Source organism: Hipposideros armiger, unplaced genomic scaffold (genome assembly GCF_001890085.2).
Source record: "Hipposideros armiger isolate ML-2016 unplaced genomic scaffold, ASM189008v1 scaffold_18, whole genome shotgun sequence".
NCBI classification, from domain to species: domain Eukaryota; kingdom Metazoa; phylum Chordata; class Mammalia; order Chiroptera; family Hipposideridae; genus Hipposideros; species Hipposideros armiger.
This window is the reverse complement of record NW_017731368.1, coordinates 4,803,082-4,822,492: the sequence shown is the minus strand read 5'-3', so window position 1 is coordinate 4,822,492 and position 19,411 is coordinate 4,803,082. Positions and strand designations below refer to the sequence as shown.

Below are 19,411 nucleotides of genomic sequence, written 5' to 3'. Positions count from 1 at the left end.
TGAGTGTGGGAAAGCCTTCAGTCAGCGTTCCACTTTTAATCACCACCAGCGAACTCACACTGGAGAGAAGCACTCAGGACTGGCTCAGTCAGTTTCGTAAGGCATAAGTTCCCTAGACAGAGCAAGGAACTGTGAATTAAGGTTTCTTTATAAGAAATATGCTCAACCTGTTCTCTTGAAACCAGTAATCAAAGTGGGCCTTTCCCTAAATGTTGTCTGCTTGGTCATGGAGGTGGGAGAGGGAGTAACAGTGCAGCCCTTCCCACTACTGAGGAAGGAAGGACTGCACCTTTCATGTACTTGTAGGGTTTCTGTTTCCTGCCTCCCTCCCTACCTTCCTCCCTCCCTCCTTTCTTTTCTCTTCCCTTCCTTAGCTTGCTCGCTTGCTCTCTCTCTCTCTCTCTCTCTCTCTCTCTCTCTCTCTCTGTCTCTGTCTTCCTCCCTCCCCTTCCCTCTCTCTCTCTCTCTCCCTCCCTCCCTCCCTCCCATTTAAAAATATATTTTATTACTTAGTTCTGCATCCTAATCAGACTGTGGTTTTCAAGGACAGATTATATCTTCCTTATTCTGTTTGACCTCCTCTATTTCACTATTTACATAAAGACGTTCTCTAAGACTCTTTTTTCTTTCTCTTGGCTGTGGCCTGCTTACTTTTTAATCTACTCTGATCTAGACTCATCATTTGTGTTCCTTACCCAGAAAACCTTTTCTTTCTGTTTGCTAATCTGTGTCCTTCAGAACCTTCCAGATCCATCTCATCTCTGGAAGATTGTCTTTAAATGCTTCTTCATTCTTCTTAAACTTCTATTCATGTGACCTCAGTGCTTTGAGTTAGCTGGTGCTACAATGTACAACTGTTGCTAAATTGCCTTGTAAATTATTCTCAACTTAATGCATATGTGTTTACATTCATCCCAACTTATTGTAGGTTCTTCTAGGTTGGGTGTGGTATCTATTTCTTTTAGCATATAGATAATAATTTTCATATAGTAGTTGTTAATAAATAATTTTTTAAAAACAATTTTCCTATTGACTCTTTTTTAAATTGGGTATAGTCTCCATCTCCTCTCCCCAGCCAGACCAGAATATGAAAGTGGCATTTCATCATAGGATATGACATACAAATACCTCATTGATACCTTCTGCATGTATTTCTGGAAGTCTCACTACTGTTACTTCATTGTTGGTTTCTGATGTATGTTCTATTGTATGTATGAAGTTTCCTTCTATTCCTGTTTTTTGAAGAAGCAATATGGTATCATAGTTAAGGATACAGATTTTGTGCCTAGACCTCTAGATTCCATCCTGACTCCACACCTTAGGTGTGTGATCCTGGACAAGTCACTTTGCTTCCATGTGTCACAGTTCTTCCATCTGTAATACAGAGCTGCCTTACAGGGTTGTTAGGATAATATTAATTCATTTGTGTAAGGCACTTCAAACAGTGCTTGGCACATAGTACACTAGCAATTATACTTAGAATTTTTATTAGGATGGTTGCTAAATTCTATCAAGTTTTAAAAGTAATTTATTGGTGTAATTTTATGGGTCATGTCATTTTTGTGTGTGTGTGACAACTTTTCAAATAATTGAAATCTCTTTGCATACCTAGTATAAATCCATTTGTTTGTGATGATTTTTTTTTTTTTTTTTTTGCAGAGCCATCCTGCCACCTATTGGCAGCTTAGTAGTGGCTCAGCTCGGGCCGGGACTCGAACCGCTGTTGCTCAGAGCTCAAACTCTTGAGCGAGCTCTTAGCCAATTGAGCCACTCAGCCGGCCCTGTGATGAATTTTTTGAAGTACAGAACTGGATTGAATTTACTAAGGTTTTGCAGGCTTTGCAAAATGTATTTGGAAAATTTTTCTTGTATTACTCTGGAAGAGTTCGCATAATATGGGCATTATTTTTTGAAGGGTAACAGTAACTGGGCCTGATGCATTCTTGGGGAGGAGGGTATTGGGATGGGCAAATCTTTAGCAAAAATTTTAATTAATGGTTGTATTTTGAGGTTTCTCCCTCTGTGCAGATTTTGGTGATCTATGCCTGGAAATCATTTTTACTGGGCCCTCAGCCACATAAAGTTTTACCTATTCTATAAAATTAATATACTTTCTTCTGTGTATATAGTTAGAGCTCCATTTTCATATATAATGTTTCACATTTTGGCTTTTCTTACAATTTTTCTGTCATAATTGCCACATTTAGTTTGTTTTGTTTCTCTTTGGAACTCCAGTTTTTGTTGAATATATTTTTTTCATGTTTTCTGTTTTATTTTGTTTTGTTTGTTTTTTTGTTTTGTTTTTTTTACTGCATCAGGTTACAGAGCTTTTTTTATTCATCCCATATTTCATTTGTTTTTTCTCCCATTAGTCACTTATGAGATCTTTCCAGTCCTGATATTTGCCACAAAATAGGGAAAGTGGGTTTTTTTCTTGAATCCTTTTAGAGTCCAATTGGATGCTGTTAAAATTGTCGGTTTGGCTCTGAATCTAGAAGGTTAGTTGTAAATTTACTGATATGTACTTCAGCAATAAAGAAGTAAAGGGTAAGCTCAGCGTTTTGCTAATCTGGTTGAAAACCTTCCACCTAGAGCCAGCTTTTTGTATCTAGCTTTCTTTTTGCCTCTGCCTTCATACTGTGGATCCAGTAGAGCCTCCGTCCATGTTCTCCGTCAATTCCAAGTAACTGTGTTGTAAAAGAACTGAATGTGGAAAAGCCTTTAGTTGCAACCCATACTTTATTTTATCTCAGTGACTCAAAATTGGGAAGAGATACTATTCTTGAGGTAAGTGTGAGAAACATTCCCTTGTAGAAAAATCATCCACCAGTGACTACGCTTACAAGAAATCCTACTCGTGAGCGGGAACGCCTTGGTTATACTGTAGTTTATTTTTTGTTTGACATCAGAAAATCCACATGGGTTAAAGCCTTTTGTTTTTTGGCAGGCAAATCCTTCATGCAGAACTATTATTTTACGCAAATTTCTGAAAAATATTCCTGAAATAAGTGCAAATCTTTTCGTTTTAGCACATAGTTTCTGCTCCATCCATGAATCCGTAATGCAGAAAAAGTATCAGTAAACAGTATGACAGAACCCCCAGTTTATTTTTTAAAGTCAGAATTTATACCCAGGGAGGTGGGTATGACCCAGGTTAACAGATATGATGGTAAAGGTGCTAGGAGCTGAACACTTACCTCTTGTCGCTCAGACACAAAGAAGATTCCACAGCAATACTCTGCATCCCCAACCCTAGTCTTTCAGCTTTTAAATCCAGTAAGAAAGGTCAGGAGATTTTGGGTGCTAACAAGTTGTTGAGTACCATCCCATGTGCGAGACATTTCTGTCTTGGAGTGCTAGAAAGGATACATTCATGAAAACCTGTAATTGTTAGAAATAAATTGAATACCCACAGGGTGGCTTTTGCTCTATAGAAAAAAAACAAATCCTCTATGGGGCAGCTGGTTAGCTCATCTGGTTAGAGTGCAGTGCTTACAACACCAGGGTTGCCGGTTTGATCCCCACCATGGGTTGCTGAGCTGCGCCCTCCACAACTAGATTGAAACAACTACTCGACTTGGAGCTGATGGGTTATGGAAAAACACACTGTTCCCTCCCCCCACCCCACCCAAAAAAATCCTCTACTCCTGACATTAGAACATGTTCTAGCCTTATGGGGCCTTTGTAAAACACTTGCCCCAGCTCGATAAAGGGAAGGTGTTAGGATGTCAGCTGGTCCCAAGCACCTAACGGTGCAAGTATTTGACCAAGAACAGGACATTGTAGATTTATTCCTCACTTAACCATAACAGTCGTCCCACTAATATTGTATATATGCACAGGGCCAAGGGCCTTGTACTTGACCCAAGTGGATGCTAAGTAGGATGGGTGCGGATTTCCCTGTAAGGCATGTGAATGCTTTACAGGAAAAGACAGAAGGGGAGATGTGTATGATGCCCCACACCCCTTTTCTTACCTGTGGGTGCGCCTCAAGTGATGCTTGGTTAGGAATTCCCGGCTGACTAAAAACGATGCTTTTCCACCTAAGGTGGGCCAGTCCACAGATTTAAAAGTTTCTAGGAATGAATATACAGGTGGTATTTTATGATGATACTAACAGGTTTCCCCCAAAAGTCTCTTAAAATTGCATTGTCTTGGATGCGGATGATGCACTTAGAAGATATTCAGTTACCCCGCTAGGTGCTATATGGATTGTGGATGGACATGTACAGAGCCAACAGTCACCCAAGGTTTGGGTACCATGTGAGTAATCACAGGATAATGTATAAATATTCCCCTAAGACTGGATAAGGAGTGGCAACCATGGCTGCATGTTCAGGGTCACAGTACATGCCCAGGCCCTAGGCTGTATACATTGATCATATACTTTGATTCCCACTTGAGTAAGATTGAAAAGTGCTATATCCCCTCACCAAGACTATGTTGCTTTCCAGGGGAGTAGCAACCAGAACAATTGCAATTACACCATACCTGAAGCAGCCCTGGCAAGTCAAAGAGCATGTCCTGATGTCAGGAAGAGGCCACTAGTCAGTATTCAGGCTACCTGAGCAATGAACAAAAACTGATGACCCTCAAGCTCTAACTTGGGAGCCAAACAACTGGTGCGCCTAGGATTTGAGATGTGTGTGGCCTATTACAAGAGCCATGTATGGAGAAGGTGATTGTGGCAACTGCTCCAGTGCTAAACTTAAAGCCACTGACAACTGTATTCTCCAGTCTAAGCTGTAATTTACTATGGCTATTCATTGTCATTGTCAACACCTGTCCTAGTGAGGAGCACAGAAACAATGAGGCAGTTGTTGTTCTTTAAAGGACTCAAAAGAGAACCATTTGAGGAACTCGAGACAATTGACCTCTTCTCACAGGTTCCCTAAGGCTGCCGTTGAGACTGGGTATGTGGGATACTTGAACTGTAGGATCAGGAACAACTAGATAATTCCTCCAAATCTGCAAGAACAAGAGAAGTTGCACATCTGCTTGGGGACATCTGATTTGTCCAGAGCAGTATGCCTGAGTAAGAGTTATGAATATCTAGTATTGGGGCAGAGGTAAAGGTGTGTTCCACCTGCCCACTCTCACATATGAAGCTAGAATGCCCTGGCCTGTAACTAATACCAAGGGCAAAGCAATCCCCTGATATGCCACTTGCTCCGCATCTCCAGGTTCTAGAGCACCCTTCTTCCTTTTGGGGGAATCATGGGTTGGTCACCACCAAATACATTCATTGTTCCTCAGGAAGTCAGGTGTATTAGTTGGCTAGGGTTACCATAACAAATACCACAGACTGGGTGGTTTCTACAACAGAAATGAATTTTCTCACAATTCTGGAGCTAAAAGTTGCAGATCAAAGTGTCAGCAGGGTTGACTTCATCTGAGGCCTCTTTTCTTGGCTTGTAGATGTCCACCTTCTTGTATCTTCACATGGTCTTTCCTTTGTGCTACTCTGTGTCCTAATTTCCTCTTCTTATAAGGACACTAGTCAGATTAAGACCCACCTTAATGACTTCATTAACCTTTATTACCTCTTTAAAGGCTCAATCTCTAAATATAATCACATTGTGAGGACCTGGGGATTCAACATATGAATTTGCAGGGGACACAATTTAGCCCATAATATCAGAAAGAAAGAAGAAAGAAAGAAGGAAGGGAGGAAGGAAAAGAAAGAAAGAAGAAAGAAAGAAAAAATGAAATTAAGGATTGCATGTAATGCAATAAGTTCTAACACAACCTGTGAAGCAAAGATTTAACTTGAATCTAATTAAGCCACTATTCCTACTTTCCAATTTATAGGAAATATAGGGGGATAGGATGATGAAACAACCAGAAAAATTCATAATTTGTGATTTATACAATGTGAGACATTTTATACTACCAATAGTGTTATAGTGTAACTCTTCAAAATTCCATGAAAAGAAAAAAATGTTGCTCAGCTGTTCTAGATTAAAAGAGGCTCTTTGGCGACACTACAACCAAATGCCGTGAATGAACGTTGATTACAAGATATCTGTAGAAGATATTGGGCTGTCAGAAAAGTCATGAGGCATTTTTGCAACGAAAAACATAGAAAAAATACATCATGACTTTTCTGACAACCCAATATTTAGGGAATAATGGAGACATTGGAATATGGAATGGATAAAATATTTAATAGTCCACTTGATGGCAGAATTATTTTTAAATTTCTTAAGTGTGACAATTATATTTTGGTTATGTAGAAAAAATGTCCTTATTCTTAGGAGATGCATGCTGCAATATTTAGGGTTGAAGGGACATGATCTCTTCAAAATGTTTTCAAATGGCTCAATGATAGCAACAAATAAAATGTGTGGTGTTTAGGGCCGGCTGAGTGGCTCAGTTGGTTAAGAGCTCGCTCAAGAGTTTGAGCTCTGAGCAACAGTGGTTCGAGTCAGCCCGAGCTGAGCAGCCGGTGAGCTGCCAACAGGTGGCAGGATGGCTCAGCTAAAAAAAAAAATGTGTGGTGTCTGTGAAGAGGAAAAACTAATGAGGCAGAATGTTAACAATTGTTGAATCTAGCTAGAGAGTATATGTATGTTAAAAAGTTTCAAAATAAAGTGTGAAAAAGTTCAAGGGTATTATGGATGGCTCATTTAACTCAATACCCTTTGGGAGAAATGCAATCTGTGGTTTGAGGCAGTGAGGCCATAGGTAAAAGAACATAGGCTCTGTAGTCAAAAGACCCAGTCCACATTTCAAATTGTCTACGACTTGCTGTGCAACCATAGCAAATCATTTCATGCGCTCAGGCTTTCGTTTCCTTATCTAGAAAATAAGGATAATATTGTCATAAAATTACTCAGGCTTAAGTTAGTTAATGCCAAGGAAAGCCCTTTATAACTTGTTAATAAATACATATTGCAGTAGTAAGTCCTATTCACTTGAATAATTTTGAAGTGTCTTTTGATCTTTTCCTATAGCCTGAGAGACATAGCCTCAAATAGATCGTGAATTCCAAAAGGGAAGTGCTGTGTTACCACCATTGTGGCTGATAAAGTAAGATCTGACTAACCAGATATTGATTTCATTTACCCAAATAGGAGTTGGAATTTCTTTGGCTGACAGATGTCATGATAAAGATTGAAACTGCTGAATATATAGGCAACGTGAACCCCCCCCCCCAAATACCCTGATTCTGGACAGTGACATTATTTTGGACTGAATGAATAGATTTTTGTCAGAAAAAAATATATGCTGTAGATAAAGGCAACAAGTTGGATTAAGGGCCCTGGAATTTGTGTTAACATGTCCCAGGTATGCCCTCTAAAATTTGAGAACAACTGGGGTTACAATATTAATGCGTTATCATTATGCCCTAAGACCAGATGTGGATTTAGCATCTTGAATCAGAATTAATGACTCCTCCCCCAAATAAAAGAAAAGCAAACGCAAGTTAATTATAACTGTCCAAATGTACATGAATATTCTTCTTCAGTGTTCCTAACGTAGTGGCAATAGCACTGTGCTCCTGGTCCTACTTCCAGCATCAACTGGGGGTATGAACTTGTATGGGTCTTATCATTTCTCTGAATCTATGTTTCTCAGTCTCCTCTAGAAAATGTGGCAGAGTTATTGTGCCACTCACATGGCCTGATGGATACGAAAGCTCCTGGTATACTTAAGTATTCTATACATATTTGTTGATTGATGAGCTTCAACGTCATATTGTCAAATGACTTCTTCACAATAATTCCCTAAATTATTTACCCTGCCCTATAGTGATACCTCCTAAATTTACATCCCTACCTGCGATTTCTTCACCTGTCTCCTATCCAACTGCCCATTTGACATTTCCTCTAGGATATTTAATTGGCATCATTATCTTAACACCCAAAACATCTTAACATCCAAAACAAAACTATTGATCCCTCTTCTTAACCTCATTCAGTCTACTCAGTTTCCAAAAGGTATTCTTATTCTAGTCATTCAGATGAGTAACTATGGAGTCACCCTTAACCAACATCCAAATGATTAGCAAGTCATGCTGGCTGTGCCTGCAAAATGTATGCAGAACCATTTTGCATCATCTCCACTCCATCACTTCTAAGCTAGTCCGTGCCACTATCATTTCTCATCTGGAATACTGCAGTAGTCTATTAATCTTTCTACTTCTACTCTTATTCACCTTCAGACTTCTCAATAGAGCAGCCAGAGAAAATATTTAAAATGTTATATCATTGAGTGAAACTTTCATGCAAGGTTTATGTCAGAATGACTAAGGATTGAGAGGAAGAAATTAACAATTTATAGAAACAGGCTTCTTGGCTCATTTCACATCTGATAGCTAATAAATCTTTGAACATGTGGCAGAGGGGAAAAAAGGTAAGATCATGTCACTTTTTTGCCCCCAAACCCTTCGATGTTATTCAGGATACATCCAAAGCCCATATGATCCAAAATGTGTGCCCTCCCTCCCTCCTGCTTTAAGGTCTGCTTCCTGACGTTCCCTCTATCAGAAACACTCTTCCCCCAGACACCCACATGCCTAAATGCTCACTTCCTGCCATCCGTAAAATAGCCCCACCTATCTGTCTGTCTATCTATCTATCTATCTATCTCTGTCTCCCCTTATTTACTACTACATTGTGCCTATTCATTATTGTCTCTCCTGACTTGAAGTTAAGCTTCATGAGGTAGCGAGTGCAAGTTCTTCACTATTGTATCCACAGAGCCCGGTACAGTAACAAAGTATGCACTCTCAAATTATAATTATTTTTAACAGATTTTATTGGGGAATTGGGGGAGGGGAACAGACAAGTTGCTGTTCTTTTGTTCTTCAGTCTAGTTGTGGAGGATGCCGCTTCACTGGCCCATGTTGGTATTGTGATCATTGTGCTCTTCCTGGCTGAGGCAGTGCTCACAGTGGCTCATGGCAGCTCACGGCAGTTCTCGCTGGCTGCTGACCACAGGCCACTCACGGTAGCTCTTGGCAGCCCAGCTCCAGGTTGAGCTGTTGTTCACCATCTTAGCTGTAGAGGGCGCAGCATCACTGGCCTGTGTGGGAACCAAACTGGGGCCCTACTGCTCAGAGCTCGTGCTCCCAACCCAACTCTTAACCATCTGAGCCACTCGGCGGCAACCCCACCCCCCTCATATTATCTTTTTTTTTTTTTTTTAGATTTTTTTATTGGGGAATTAGGGGGATAGGAACAGTGCTGGGGAGTTGGGGGAAGGGGAACAGACAAGTTGCTGTCGTTTTTTGTTCTTCAATCTAGTTGTGGAGGATGTCGCTTCACTGGCCCAAGTTGGCACCATCATCGCTCTCTTCTCTGGCGAGGCAGATCAGTCGCCGGCTTCTGGACGGCCGCTCACTGCGGCTGCTGGCCGCTCACGCTGGCTGCTGGCTACACACGGTAGCCCATGGCAACCCACTGCCACAGGGGCTGCAGCCTACGCCGTCGCCGGCGACTCATGGCAGCCCAGCTCCAGGTTGAACTGTTGTTCAGCATCTTAGCTGTAGAGGGCAGTGTCACTGGCCCTCATATGTGGGATCCGAACCGGGGCCCTCTGGCATCCCAAGCGAGTTCTTAACCATCGCGCCACTCGGCCGGCCCCCCCTCATATTATCTTTATACGCTGTGGATAACCGGTAGCTGATCCTAGCTTTAAGACACGGGATCTGTGGAAGGAAACATGACTGCCACTCAACAGCCAGAGCAGGCGGTGGACTTCAGAGAGCTTCTGTTGGAGTTGATCTTGGCAGCCCAGTTGATTGGTTCCTCTTCCCGCCCTACCCAAGTTTCGGCCCCAGGCTCCACCCCTTCTAAGGCCCTCTTCATATTGGCTGAAGTCTCCCCTTCGTCCTCCCAGCCAATAGTAGCGCAAAAACTGGGCGGGAGGCGGGGTCCCAGCGCTCTAGGACCCGGCTGGCAGCAAGGGGGCGGGAGGACTGCAGGCACCTCGGCACAAAGATGCAGAAACCTCCTGATGCCTAGAAGGGCCGGAGGGTTAGGATGGGAGTTAGTGGGGGCATCGGTGACGTAGTTCCTTCTGCGCTTTGTTCCAAGATGTGGGTCAGGCGCTTTCGGTGAGGGGTATGTGCAGCCTGGCGTGGGGGTTCGGGCCGGGTTCTGAGCGTGGGTGGGGGACACCGGCTGGGAGCCAGGCCTCCTCCACGGCTGCCCGCTGCAGAAACGGCGATGCGGCAGCTCAAGGGGTCGTTTTGGGCCTCCCCCTCCCATCATTCGGCGCTGCTCTTTTGTTTGTGTCTCGTCTCCCTCTCGGTGTAGCTGCCAGCTCGGACCGGGCTGCTAGTGTTGACAGAACTGTGTGATCCCCACCCCTAGCCAGGGGACCGCCCTGGAAATAGCTGTCGAATTCCAGCGCCGGCTCTCAAAGGACTCTACAACCCCTGAGTGTTTGATTCAGATCACCAGTCCAATCCAAGCTGTGTTCCCAGTGAGGAAACAGACCCAGAGAGGAGGGCAGCGTCTTGTCCAAGGTTATTCATTCAACAAATACTTATTGAGCACCTACCTAAGTGTGCTAGGTCCTGGGATTACAGTTGTATGCAAGGCAGAGCTATATTTGGGTAGAAGAAATGGAACAAGCTTTAAGGGTTAAAAGCAGGGTCTGGGAATCTGGAGGGGGAAACACAAAACAGATAGATGTTGAGGCCTGCTGATCCTAAGAGACGGGTAATCATGTTTTAAAAGTCTCCTTCTAGCATCCTTTTAATACTTTATTTCTTCCTGTCTCTAAAGACCCTTGACTCAGCAAAATGCCCCTTTCATCTCTCCTCTGCAAACTTTTATTGGAAAGCTGAATTGCAGAGAACTTCTCAGTTGGATTGTATTTTGCAGTTAGAGAATATGGAGACTTGTAGATATAAAAGGACAGATTGAAAGGGAGTGACTGGTGTGATGGGATAGGATTTCCTTCACACACAGAAAGCTGGTCTCTCACTAGTCATGTGGCCTTTGGCAAGTCATTCAACCCGCGAGCTTCGTTTCCCCATCTTTAATGATCACCCTTACTGTTCACACAGTTCAATAGGAAGGGAAGTTACCCAGGGAGGGGATACTGCCCTGAGTGTCCACAGGGAATACAGCACTCAGGGAACTCAATCATTTCTACCTGTTTACAGTGATTCAAGGACCCATTAGGAACTTCCTCACCAAACCCAAGGAAGAGATCAGGCAAGCTCTGTGCGGGGCAGATCCTTCGGAGTGAGGCTGTTGTGCATACGAGTGAGTGAGTGATTCCTGTGTCTCTGGGTAGGTGAGGCCTATAATGTGAAATGAGTCTGGAGACAGGAGTCCTGCCTGCTAGAGAATATGGGGACCAGGGCTGAAAGGGAGCATTTCTGGATGGCTATTTATTGAGGAGGAGGGAGAGTGAGAAGTGGGAGGGGGGCCTCTGGTCCTTGAGGAGTCGAGTTTTGGGATGGGATGAAGGGTGATGTAGTAGAACTCAAATTTGGGTGTCAGGAGACTTGAACTTGAGTGCCAGCTCTCCTCTAATTTCCAATTTCCTCATCTCTACGTTTTGATTATAACACTAGCTGGCCTGGGAGGTTCCCTGCAGCTCTGAAGTTCTGAGAATCTCCGAATAGTTAGACTAGGTCAATCTTGTAGGGAATTTAGGCCCTTCAGTGGTCCTGTTGAGACAGAATTGCCAAGAATGCAAATACATGGTCACGGTGTTCAAACAGTATGAAGCACAGCAGGGAAGCGCAGGTGGAGGAGTGATGATAGTGGTGGTCATGTGTGGAGGGTGCACGTCTCACCATTCCTACATCCAAGGGAGTTAGAGAGAATCCTGAACTTGTGTGATTTAACACTTCAAATCACACATTTACAGAGCCCCCGCTGGGCCAGGCACTGTGGGATCCACATATGAATATTATGGGCCCTGCTCTCTGAAGGCTGAGAGCTTAATGTGTACATGTGAGGAGGAGGGACACAGACATACATACACATAGTTCTAGTATGAGACAGCTCTAGTTTATATTAGATTTGTTAGGGTGTTTTTTGAAGTACAGAAAATTTTAAATGGTCAACTCTATTAGGTTTGCTGTTATGGTGTCAGCCTTTAGTTTGTGCTTAAGGCTTGCTTAGGCCTTTCTCTCCCTGAGATCATCTAGTCCTTTCTTTCTTTGTTTCTTTCTTTTTAATTGGGGAATTGGGGGAGGGGAACAGTGTTGGGGAATTGGGGAGGGGGACCAGCCAAGTTGTTCTTCAGTCTTCGTTGTGGAGGGCACCAGTTGCCATCTGGCTGCCCATCGGCAGGTCATGGCCTCTAAGCTCAAAGTGCTGTGTTCAATCTTAGTTGTGGGTGGGCATAGCCACCATCCCATGCAGGAGTCAACACCAGCAGCCTTGTTTTTAAGAGCACACGCTGTATCCACTGAGCCATGCAGGAGGCTGCTCAGCTCAAGGTGCCGAGTTCAGTCTTAGTTGTGGGCTGGTGTAGCCCGCCATTGAACAGGCAGTCTTATTGTTAGGAGCACATGGTCTTACCAGCTGAGCCATCCTGCCACCTGTTGGCAGCTCAGCGGCAGCTCAGCTCGGGCGCAGTGTCACTGGCCCATGTGGGAATCGAACTGGTGGCCCTGTTGCTCAGAACTCACGTGTTTAAGCTAACTCTTAACCAACTGAGCCACTTGGCCAGCCCTTTCTTTTCTTTTTTAATGCGTCACTCATCTCTCTCTCTGGAATTTATTTTCAGGTATTGTCTCTTATTCCTCATTCCATTGCAGTTAATTAATAACCAAGAATCATGTGACCACTCCTCTGAGGGACCTGAACAGGAAGATGGTGCTGGCGAATTAAAGGAATACAACCTCCCTAGGTAACAAAACCAAACAAAACCAAAAAACCTCCCTCTCTCTCTCTGTCTCTCTCTCACTCTCTCTTTCTTTCTTTCTGAATAGGACTCTGTCCTTTGTGGGTTCCTCACAGCCTGAAATGAATGGTACTCCTGAGATCAGACCAGTTACCCATGAGTCTCAGGGATTTGTGGGTCATAGATCTGCGGGGCCTCATTGGTCCTCATCCATTCGCTGCCAGTTGTGCTTGTGTGCACAGTTCCCCGATACCCCTAATGTCCTGCTGGCCGTATGGCCTCATCTGTCTCTCTTCCTACTTCTCCAGCCAAGACCCCACCTCCCTAGTGCCTGGGAATTCTTCCAGAATTTCTGAGGAATTTCCTATCCATTCAGGTAGAGGATGAATAGTTAGATAAAACTATGCCCTTGCTGATCCCTTGAGAAGTCTTGCTTCCTCCTTAGGTCCCCCAGAGCCACCCTCGACTTCCTTATAGCACATCCTTGTGCATTTCTCTTTCTCCCTACCTGCCCATCTAACCAAAATCTCCACCTTAGCAAGCTTCTACATTTTCATGACTTCCTCTGTCTTATTTTCAAATTTGGAAGAATTTGTCAAGACAGAGCCCAAGAACAGGAATGTAGACAGGGGTCTAGTACTTGGAGTAGAGCAAAAAATGAAATCTTAGTTATACCATAAGATGGAATCCCAGTTGCTGTTCTATAAAAAAAAGTCTTGAGCACCTATTTTGTGCCAGCCACTGTATCATCGGTACTAGGGGAATAGGTCAGCAAGAACTAAACTCCAAAGTGATCAAAAGATTAGTCATTTGAGCTACTGAACTAAGGATCTTTCAGTTCATTTTTTTTTTGTAGGGACCAGATTAGGAGTTAGGTGCAATGCTGGGAATAGAGCACAAGACAGGAAGAAACCAGGGTGGATTTTATACAAGTTACTGCTCATTCTGATGCTTAGGTTCTGGATTTCCATAAGCCTTTACCTTGGCCTCTCTGCCTAACCTCATTTTTCTCATCTGTTTTGATCAGTTCCCCCTGCCTCTGAACACTTCCTCTTCCATGCGAGACCCTGTGATCTACCACATCTTGTTATCTCTGGATAATTCTCCTTCCTCTAGTATAGAATACAGGTGACATGTACAATTTCTGTTTCTTCTGTCAGATGGTGAAACTGGGACTGAGGAGTTGTTGATTCCAAAGTATTCCTGAAAAATCAGAATCTCTTAATCTCAAGAGAACGCCACAGAGGTGTTGCGAAGGAAGTCAAAATTTAGAAAGTTCCACTGAAGGGAAAGAGAAGACTCAGGAGGCCACTGGGATGCTCCAAGCAAGTGAAAATGAAGAGAAAGACGAGAAACTTCAAACATAAGACAGTTAAAGACAATAAAACACTCACGGAAGTGAGTGACCAAGGATCTGAAAAAGATGGTAGTCAGTGCTCTGATCCTGCAAGAAACAAGAGAATTCAGGCTGAAAAGAGACAGTACGTATGTCCGGAGTGTGGGAAAGCCTTTAGTCAGAGTGCAAACCTTACAGTACATGAGCGAATCCACACAGGAGAGAAACCCTATAAATGTAAAGAGTGTGGAAAAGCTTTCAGCCATAGCTCTAACCTTGTTGTTCATCGGCGAATCCACACTGGACTGAAGCCCTACACATGCAGCGAATGTGGGAAATCTTTCAGTGGTAAGTCCCACCTCATTCGGCATCAGGGAATCCACAGTGGGGAGAAAACCTATGAATGTAAGGAGTGTGGGAAAGCTTTTAGTCGGAGTTCAGGTCTCATTTCACATCACAGAGTTCACACTGGGGAGAAGCCCTACACTTGTATCGAGTGTGGGAAAGCCTTTAGCCGTAGTTCAAACCTTACTCAACATCAGAGAATGCACAAAGGAAAAAAAGTTTACAAATGTAAAGAGTGTGGGAAAACATGTGTTTCCAATACAAAGATTATGGACCATCAGAGAATTCACACAGGGGAGAAGCCTTATGAATGTGACGAGTGTGGAAAAGCTTTCATCTTAAGGAAGACCCTTAATGAACATCAGAGACTTCATCGTAGAGAGAAACCTTACAAATGCAATGAGTGTGGGAAAGCTTTTACTTCCAATCGAAACCTTATTGATCACCAGAGAGTTCACACTGGAGAGAAACCTTATAAATGTAACGAATGTGGAAAAACCTTCAGGCAGACTTCTCAAGTTATTCTACATTTGAGAACCCACACTAAGGAGAAACCCTATAAATGTAGTGAGTGTGGGAAAGCCTATCGTTATAGTTCACAGCTTATTCAACACCAGAGAAAACATAATGAGGAGAAAGAAACCTCATAAATAACATGTATTATTAGTGGTGGGACTAATTGCGACTTTTCAGAAAAGCAATTTTCCAGTATCATCAACCTTAATTCTATTTCTAAGAATCCATACAGGGAAAGTAATCAGAAGTAGACACAGATTACCAGGAGATATTCATGCCGCATGGTATATCTCTGAAGGAAGAAAACTAGGTTTTCAACAGTACAGGGTTTACATGAACGATGGTCTATCCATAGAATGGTTTTGCAGTCATTGCAAACATTTTCAAAGAATATTTAATGTCATGGGGGAAATGACTTGGATAAAATGGACGATAAAGAAAAAACAATGAAAAAAACAACAATGAAATATGATCCAAATTAAAAAAAAATTATGCACAGGAAAAAAAAATGGAAATGGAATAATACCAAATGAAAATGTTAACAGTGATTCTCTCTGGGTGATAGGATTACAGGTGATTTCTATTTTCTTCTTTATACTTTTTTATGTTTTTTAGATTTTTCTACAGTGAGAATGTACTACTTTTATATTCAGGAAAAAAGTACAGTATTTTTTTAATGCAATGAGTACATGCTCATTTGCGCTCAACAGTGTCAGGAAAGGCACGTAGACCACAGACCCTACAGTCCTGGAATTGCACCCCAATACTGGCACTTAGTAGCAGGGGAACCACGAACCAGTCACTTCCTTTTAGAGCCTGTTCCCTGTTTAGTAAAATCATAAACATTAGTCATTGGTTTTTTTCAGCTTTAAGATAAACTGACTTTATAGTTGTCAACAAAGTGTATAATCCACTTACTTATTCACTGTTCGATTAAAAGAACACAGCAAAAATTTCCTGTCCTCCTCTCCCCTATAGAAGGATCTGCAGATAATAGAAAACTGCTGAGGCTCCATCTTTTCAATATATGTGAATTAAACCAGAAAAAAAAATGTATCTTTATGAAATTGAAACAATTGCAAGTTCATAACCTTTAAAGAGATAAAGTCGGCATAATCTAAAACTAGGGGAAGCCTGCTTTCACAGGTTATGTAGAGCCTGGTCACTAAAAGTGTAGACTTTGGGGTCAGAGGTATGTGTTCTAATCCCAGATCTGCTATACACTAGCTTGTCAGCTTTGGACATGCCACTTAGCTGCTCTCAGCCTCAGACATATCTGTAAAAAGGGATTAAACTACCTACCTCATAGGGTTGTTGTGAGGATTAAATGAGATAATGCATGTAATGTGTGACAAGCCCTGCACTGGGTAAATAATAATTGCTTAAGTTTAGGACGTTGGAGCAGAGTTTCTAAACACTTAGCAAGAGCAATTCAAGAAAAGTTTTACCTAAGGTAGCATTTAGGATATTTTCAGGTATAATGAACACAAGGTCAAGTACTAGTAGCTTAAACCTTAAGAACATTGTTTATTTAAGGGGAAGTCTAGAGGTAAGCAGTTCCAAATTTGGTCTGGCAGCTCAGCAATTCATCTAACTTCCACCTGAACGCCATAATTTTCAGCATATTGGCTTTCATTTGTTGCCGCCTTATTCTTGCAAGATGGTGATCACAGCTGCCAGCTCTTTCTTCACACAACTCCTTCAAACCAGGAAGTAAGGAAAGGAGCTGAGACATCCTCATCTGTTTCCTTTCTCCTCTTATCATTGAGAAAAGCCTTTCCCGGAAGAATGAAAGGATGCTGAGCAGTTGATACTGCAGGTGCTCACTAGCTTCTGCCTTTCTTAATGTCCAGCTCTCTGAGAAGGCCTTAGCACATTTCCAAACAGTACTTTAAACTTTTAAGTGCTTAGCTCAAAATCTGCCTGGGAACACTTAGAATGTCCCCATACTTACCTCAGCCATTCCTCTTTCTTTATATACAGTGAGTCCTTAAGCCTAATGCCATTAAGCATATAATGATTTGTTTCAGGAATTATTGAGGATATGTTATCTCATTTAATCCTCATAATATTTGTACAAGAAAACTGAATCTCAGTGAGGTTAGGCTAGGAAGTGGTTGGAGCCAGGATTTGAACTCAGATCTGACTTTGAAGTCCACACTGTCTTCCTTATACCAAAGTGCCTCAGCCTGCCATGGTGGTTCTATATGTGAGTGGGAGACCAGTTGGGATTCTTCTGGGTAGCCACTTCTATGAAAGGTGAGTGTATCTGGACAATTATTTCATCATGATTTCATAAGGAAGATGCGACCAGTCTTTTCTGAGTTCGATTTATGGCCTTGTAATTTAGTTTTAAGGATTACATATTTCTTCCTTGCTGTTACTGGAAAGAAATGGGAAGAATGAAGGATATAGTTGTGTAAAAAGGAATTGTTTCATTTTGTCCTATTTTTATAGGAAAGTGGCTTACACATAATTTTGTGATATAATCGTCCCTTTCTGCATACTTATTCAAAGCAAGGTTTGGAGATTCTGGAACAGATTTGCTGCTTTCAGGGGATAGGACTGAATCTGAATCATCAGTCACGGTTAGGTAGGGACTTCCCCAAGAGTAGATAATCCCCGAGTGCCAATGGCTAAAACAGAACAGCAGTAAGGGCATTTCCATCATTTTTCCCTTGTCACGTGTCCTTTTAAAATTAAAGGGGTTTGTAATTAGTATTCCATGCCTTTGTCATGCCAGCCATCTTTACCTGCTGATCACCTGTGTGGATCACCACGGCTAATGTCTACTGGCCCTGTCAAAACTGCTTTAGGGAAAGAGTTAGCTTCCTGTGTGCCTATCAGGGGTTGTTTTTGAGCATTAATTGTTGGTAAACTAAGTTGTTGATGCTTCCTGTATTGCTGAGCAGGTATTCTCTGACCAAAACATTTTCCCATCACTGCGTCATAGTGTCTGGAATTCTTTTTTCAAATAATCTTCCTTTTCATCTTAAAAAACTTTGCGATTGATCTTGGAGAGTAAATACCTCCAGGAAGGGTACCATGTCATCTCAAACCCAGAGATATGAATACAAATCTTCACATTCCTTGCCCCAGGCAAGCTAATAGACTATTGAGGAGGCCCGCATGCGTCTTCTAGGCTGATCCCTGTCTTGAGCTGCAGGAGTAAACCTTCTCAAGTGGTCCCTCTGCCCTTTCAGATAAATATTCTGCAATATATTTTGAACTAATTGCCCACCTTCCTCCAGGAGTCTACCAAGACTACTAGCTGTTTACTTTAGCCAGAGTTTATATAAGCAGTTCTTTCAAACCTTTTCATGATACCTTCTGGAATTCATGTCTCTTTGAATATGTTCTTTCAGCTTCCTGTTCTAATGGAAACCAGGTTGTTCCGTTATAGCAGTGCTTTCTCTGCAGTCCCTCAGTTGTTGATTTTTGTTTCTCAACCCATTTATCTCTCTGTACTGCCATTTCTTTGTTCTCCATCAAAATGTATATCATTAAACTACCATGTCTTACTCATCCCTGGTCTTGTCAGCTACTGGCTTCCTGTGCACTCACATTTATTCATTTATGTTTTTAGTACCTTGAATATTCCTGAGGAATATGAAGAGGCAACATTTTCAGGCACAGACATCCTGGTTGTATAGAATTGCTCTTGTGTGAAATAGAAATATAAATGTCTCTTTTTAGTTGAGAGAAGAAGTGTGAGTTAAAGTTTCATTTTTATATTGCCTTGGTTACAGGGGAATAAGAAGACAAAGAATCAATGCATAGAGAGGAGAGTGACTCCCTAGGCTCAGAGATAGTTCTCATTGATGGTATGTACTGTGTTAGACCTTACTTGGATCTGAGAAGAAAATTGAAAACCAAAAAGACCTTCAAATAGCTGAGTAATTCCATTGAATCTAAATCCTATTGGACTAAATTTCATTTCAGCTGTGTATCTTCTGGAAGTGACAGACTTCCTTTTTTAATTTTTTTTCCATTCAATATAAATAAAATAATATACTCATATTGTTAATTTAAAAAAAAAGAAAATAGACTGTCTTTCCACTGATGTTATAAAACTGGAGTCATCAAACTGTTTTTGCAGGAAATAGTTATAATTCTGCCAATAAATATCTGTTGTTATTTACTTGTTATAAATATCACTGATTTTTTTTTCTTTTCACTTCTTTTGTTCAGTGTGGGGAAAACACAGTTCCATCTGGTTTTCTTTATTTTCTTCCTTTATTTTTAAAGATTTTTATTGGGGAATTGGGGGGAAGGGGAACAGACAAGTTGCTGTACTTTTGTTCTTCAGTCTAGTTGTGGAGGACGTTGCTTCACTGGCCCAAGTTGGCACCATCATTGCGCTCTTCCCGGGCGAGGCAGATCAGTCGCCGG

General features: G+C 42.0%; 1 protein-coding gene across 9 annotated transcripts in view; it reads left to right on the top strand.

The window, feature by feature from the left end:
* Positions 1-19,160, top strand: part of ZNF660 (zinc finger protein 660) — a 30,894-nt gene extending 11,734 nt beyond the window's left edge. Inside the window, exons 1-5 of one of the 9 annotated variants that reach the window (XM_019634034.1) lie at positions 9,942-10,070; positions 10,323-10,477; positions 11,123-11,225; positions 12,706-12,828; positions 13,983-19,160. In XM_019634034.1, coding sequence (XP_019489579.1) covers positions 14,158-15,153 — 996 coding nt within the window. In that variant the 5' untranslated portion in view covers positions 9,942-10,070; positions 10,323-10,477; positions 11,123-11,225; positions 12,706-12,828; positions 13,983-14,157 and the 3' untranslated portion in view covers positions 15,154-19,160. The other 8 variants (XM_019634041.1, XM_019634049.1, XM_019634026.1 and 5 more) reach the window with 8 other exon arrangements.
* Positions 19,161-19,411: the final 251 nt, after the last annotated feature.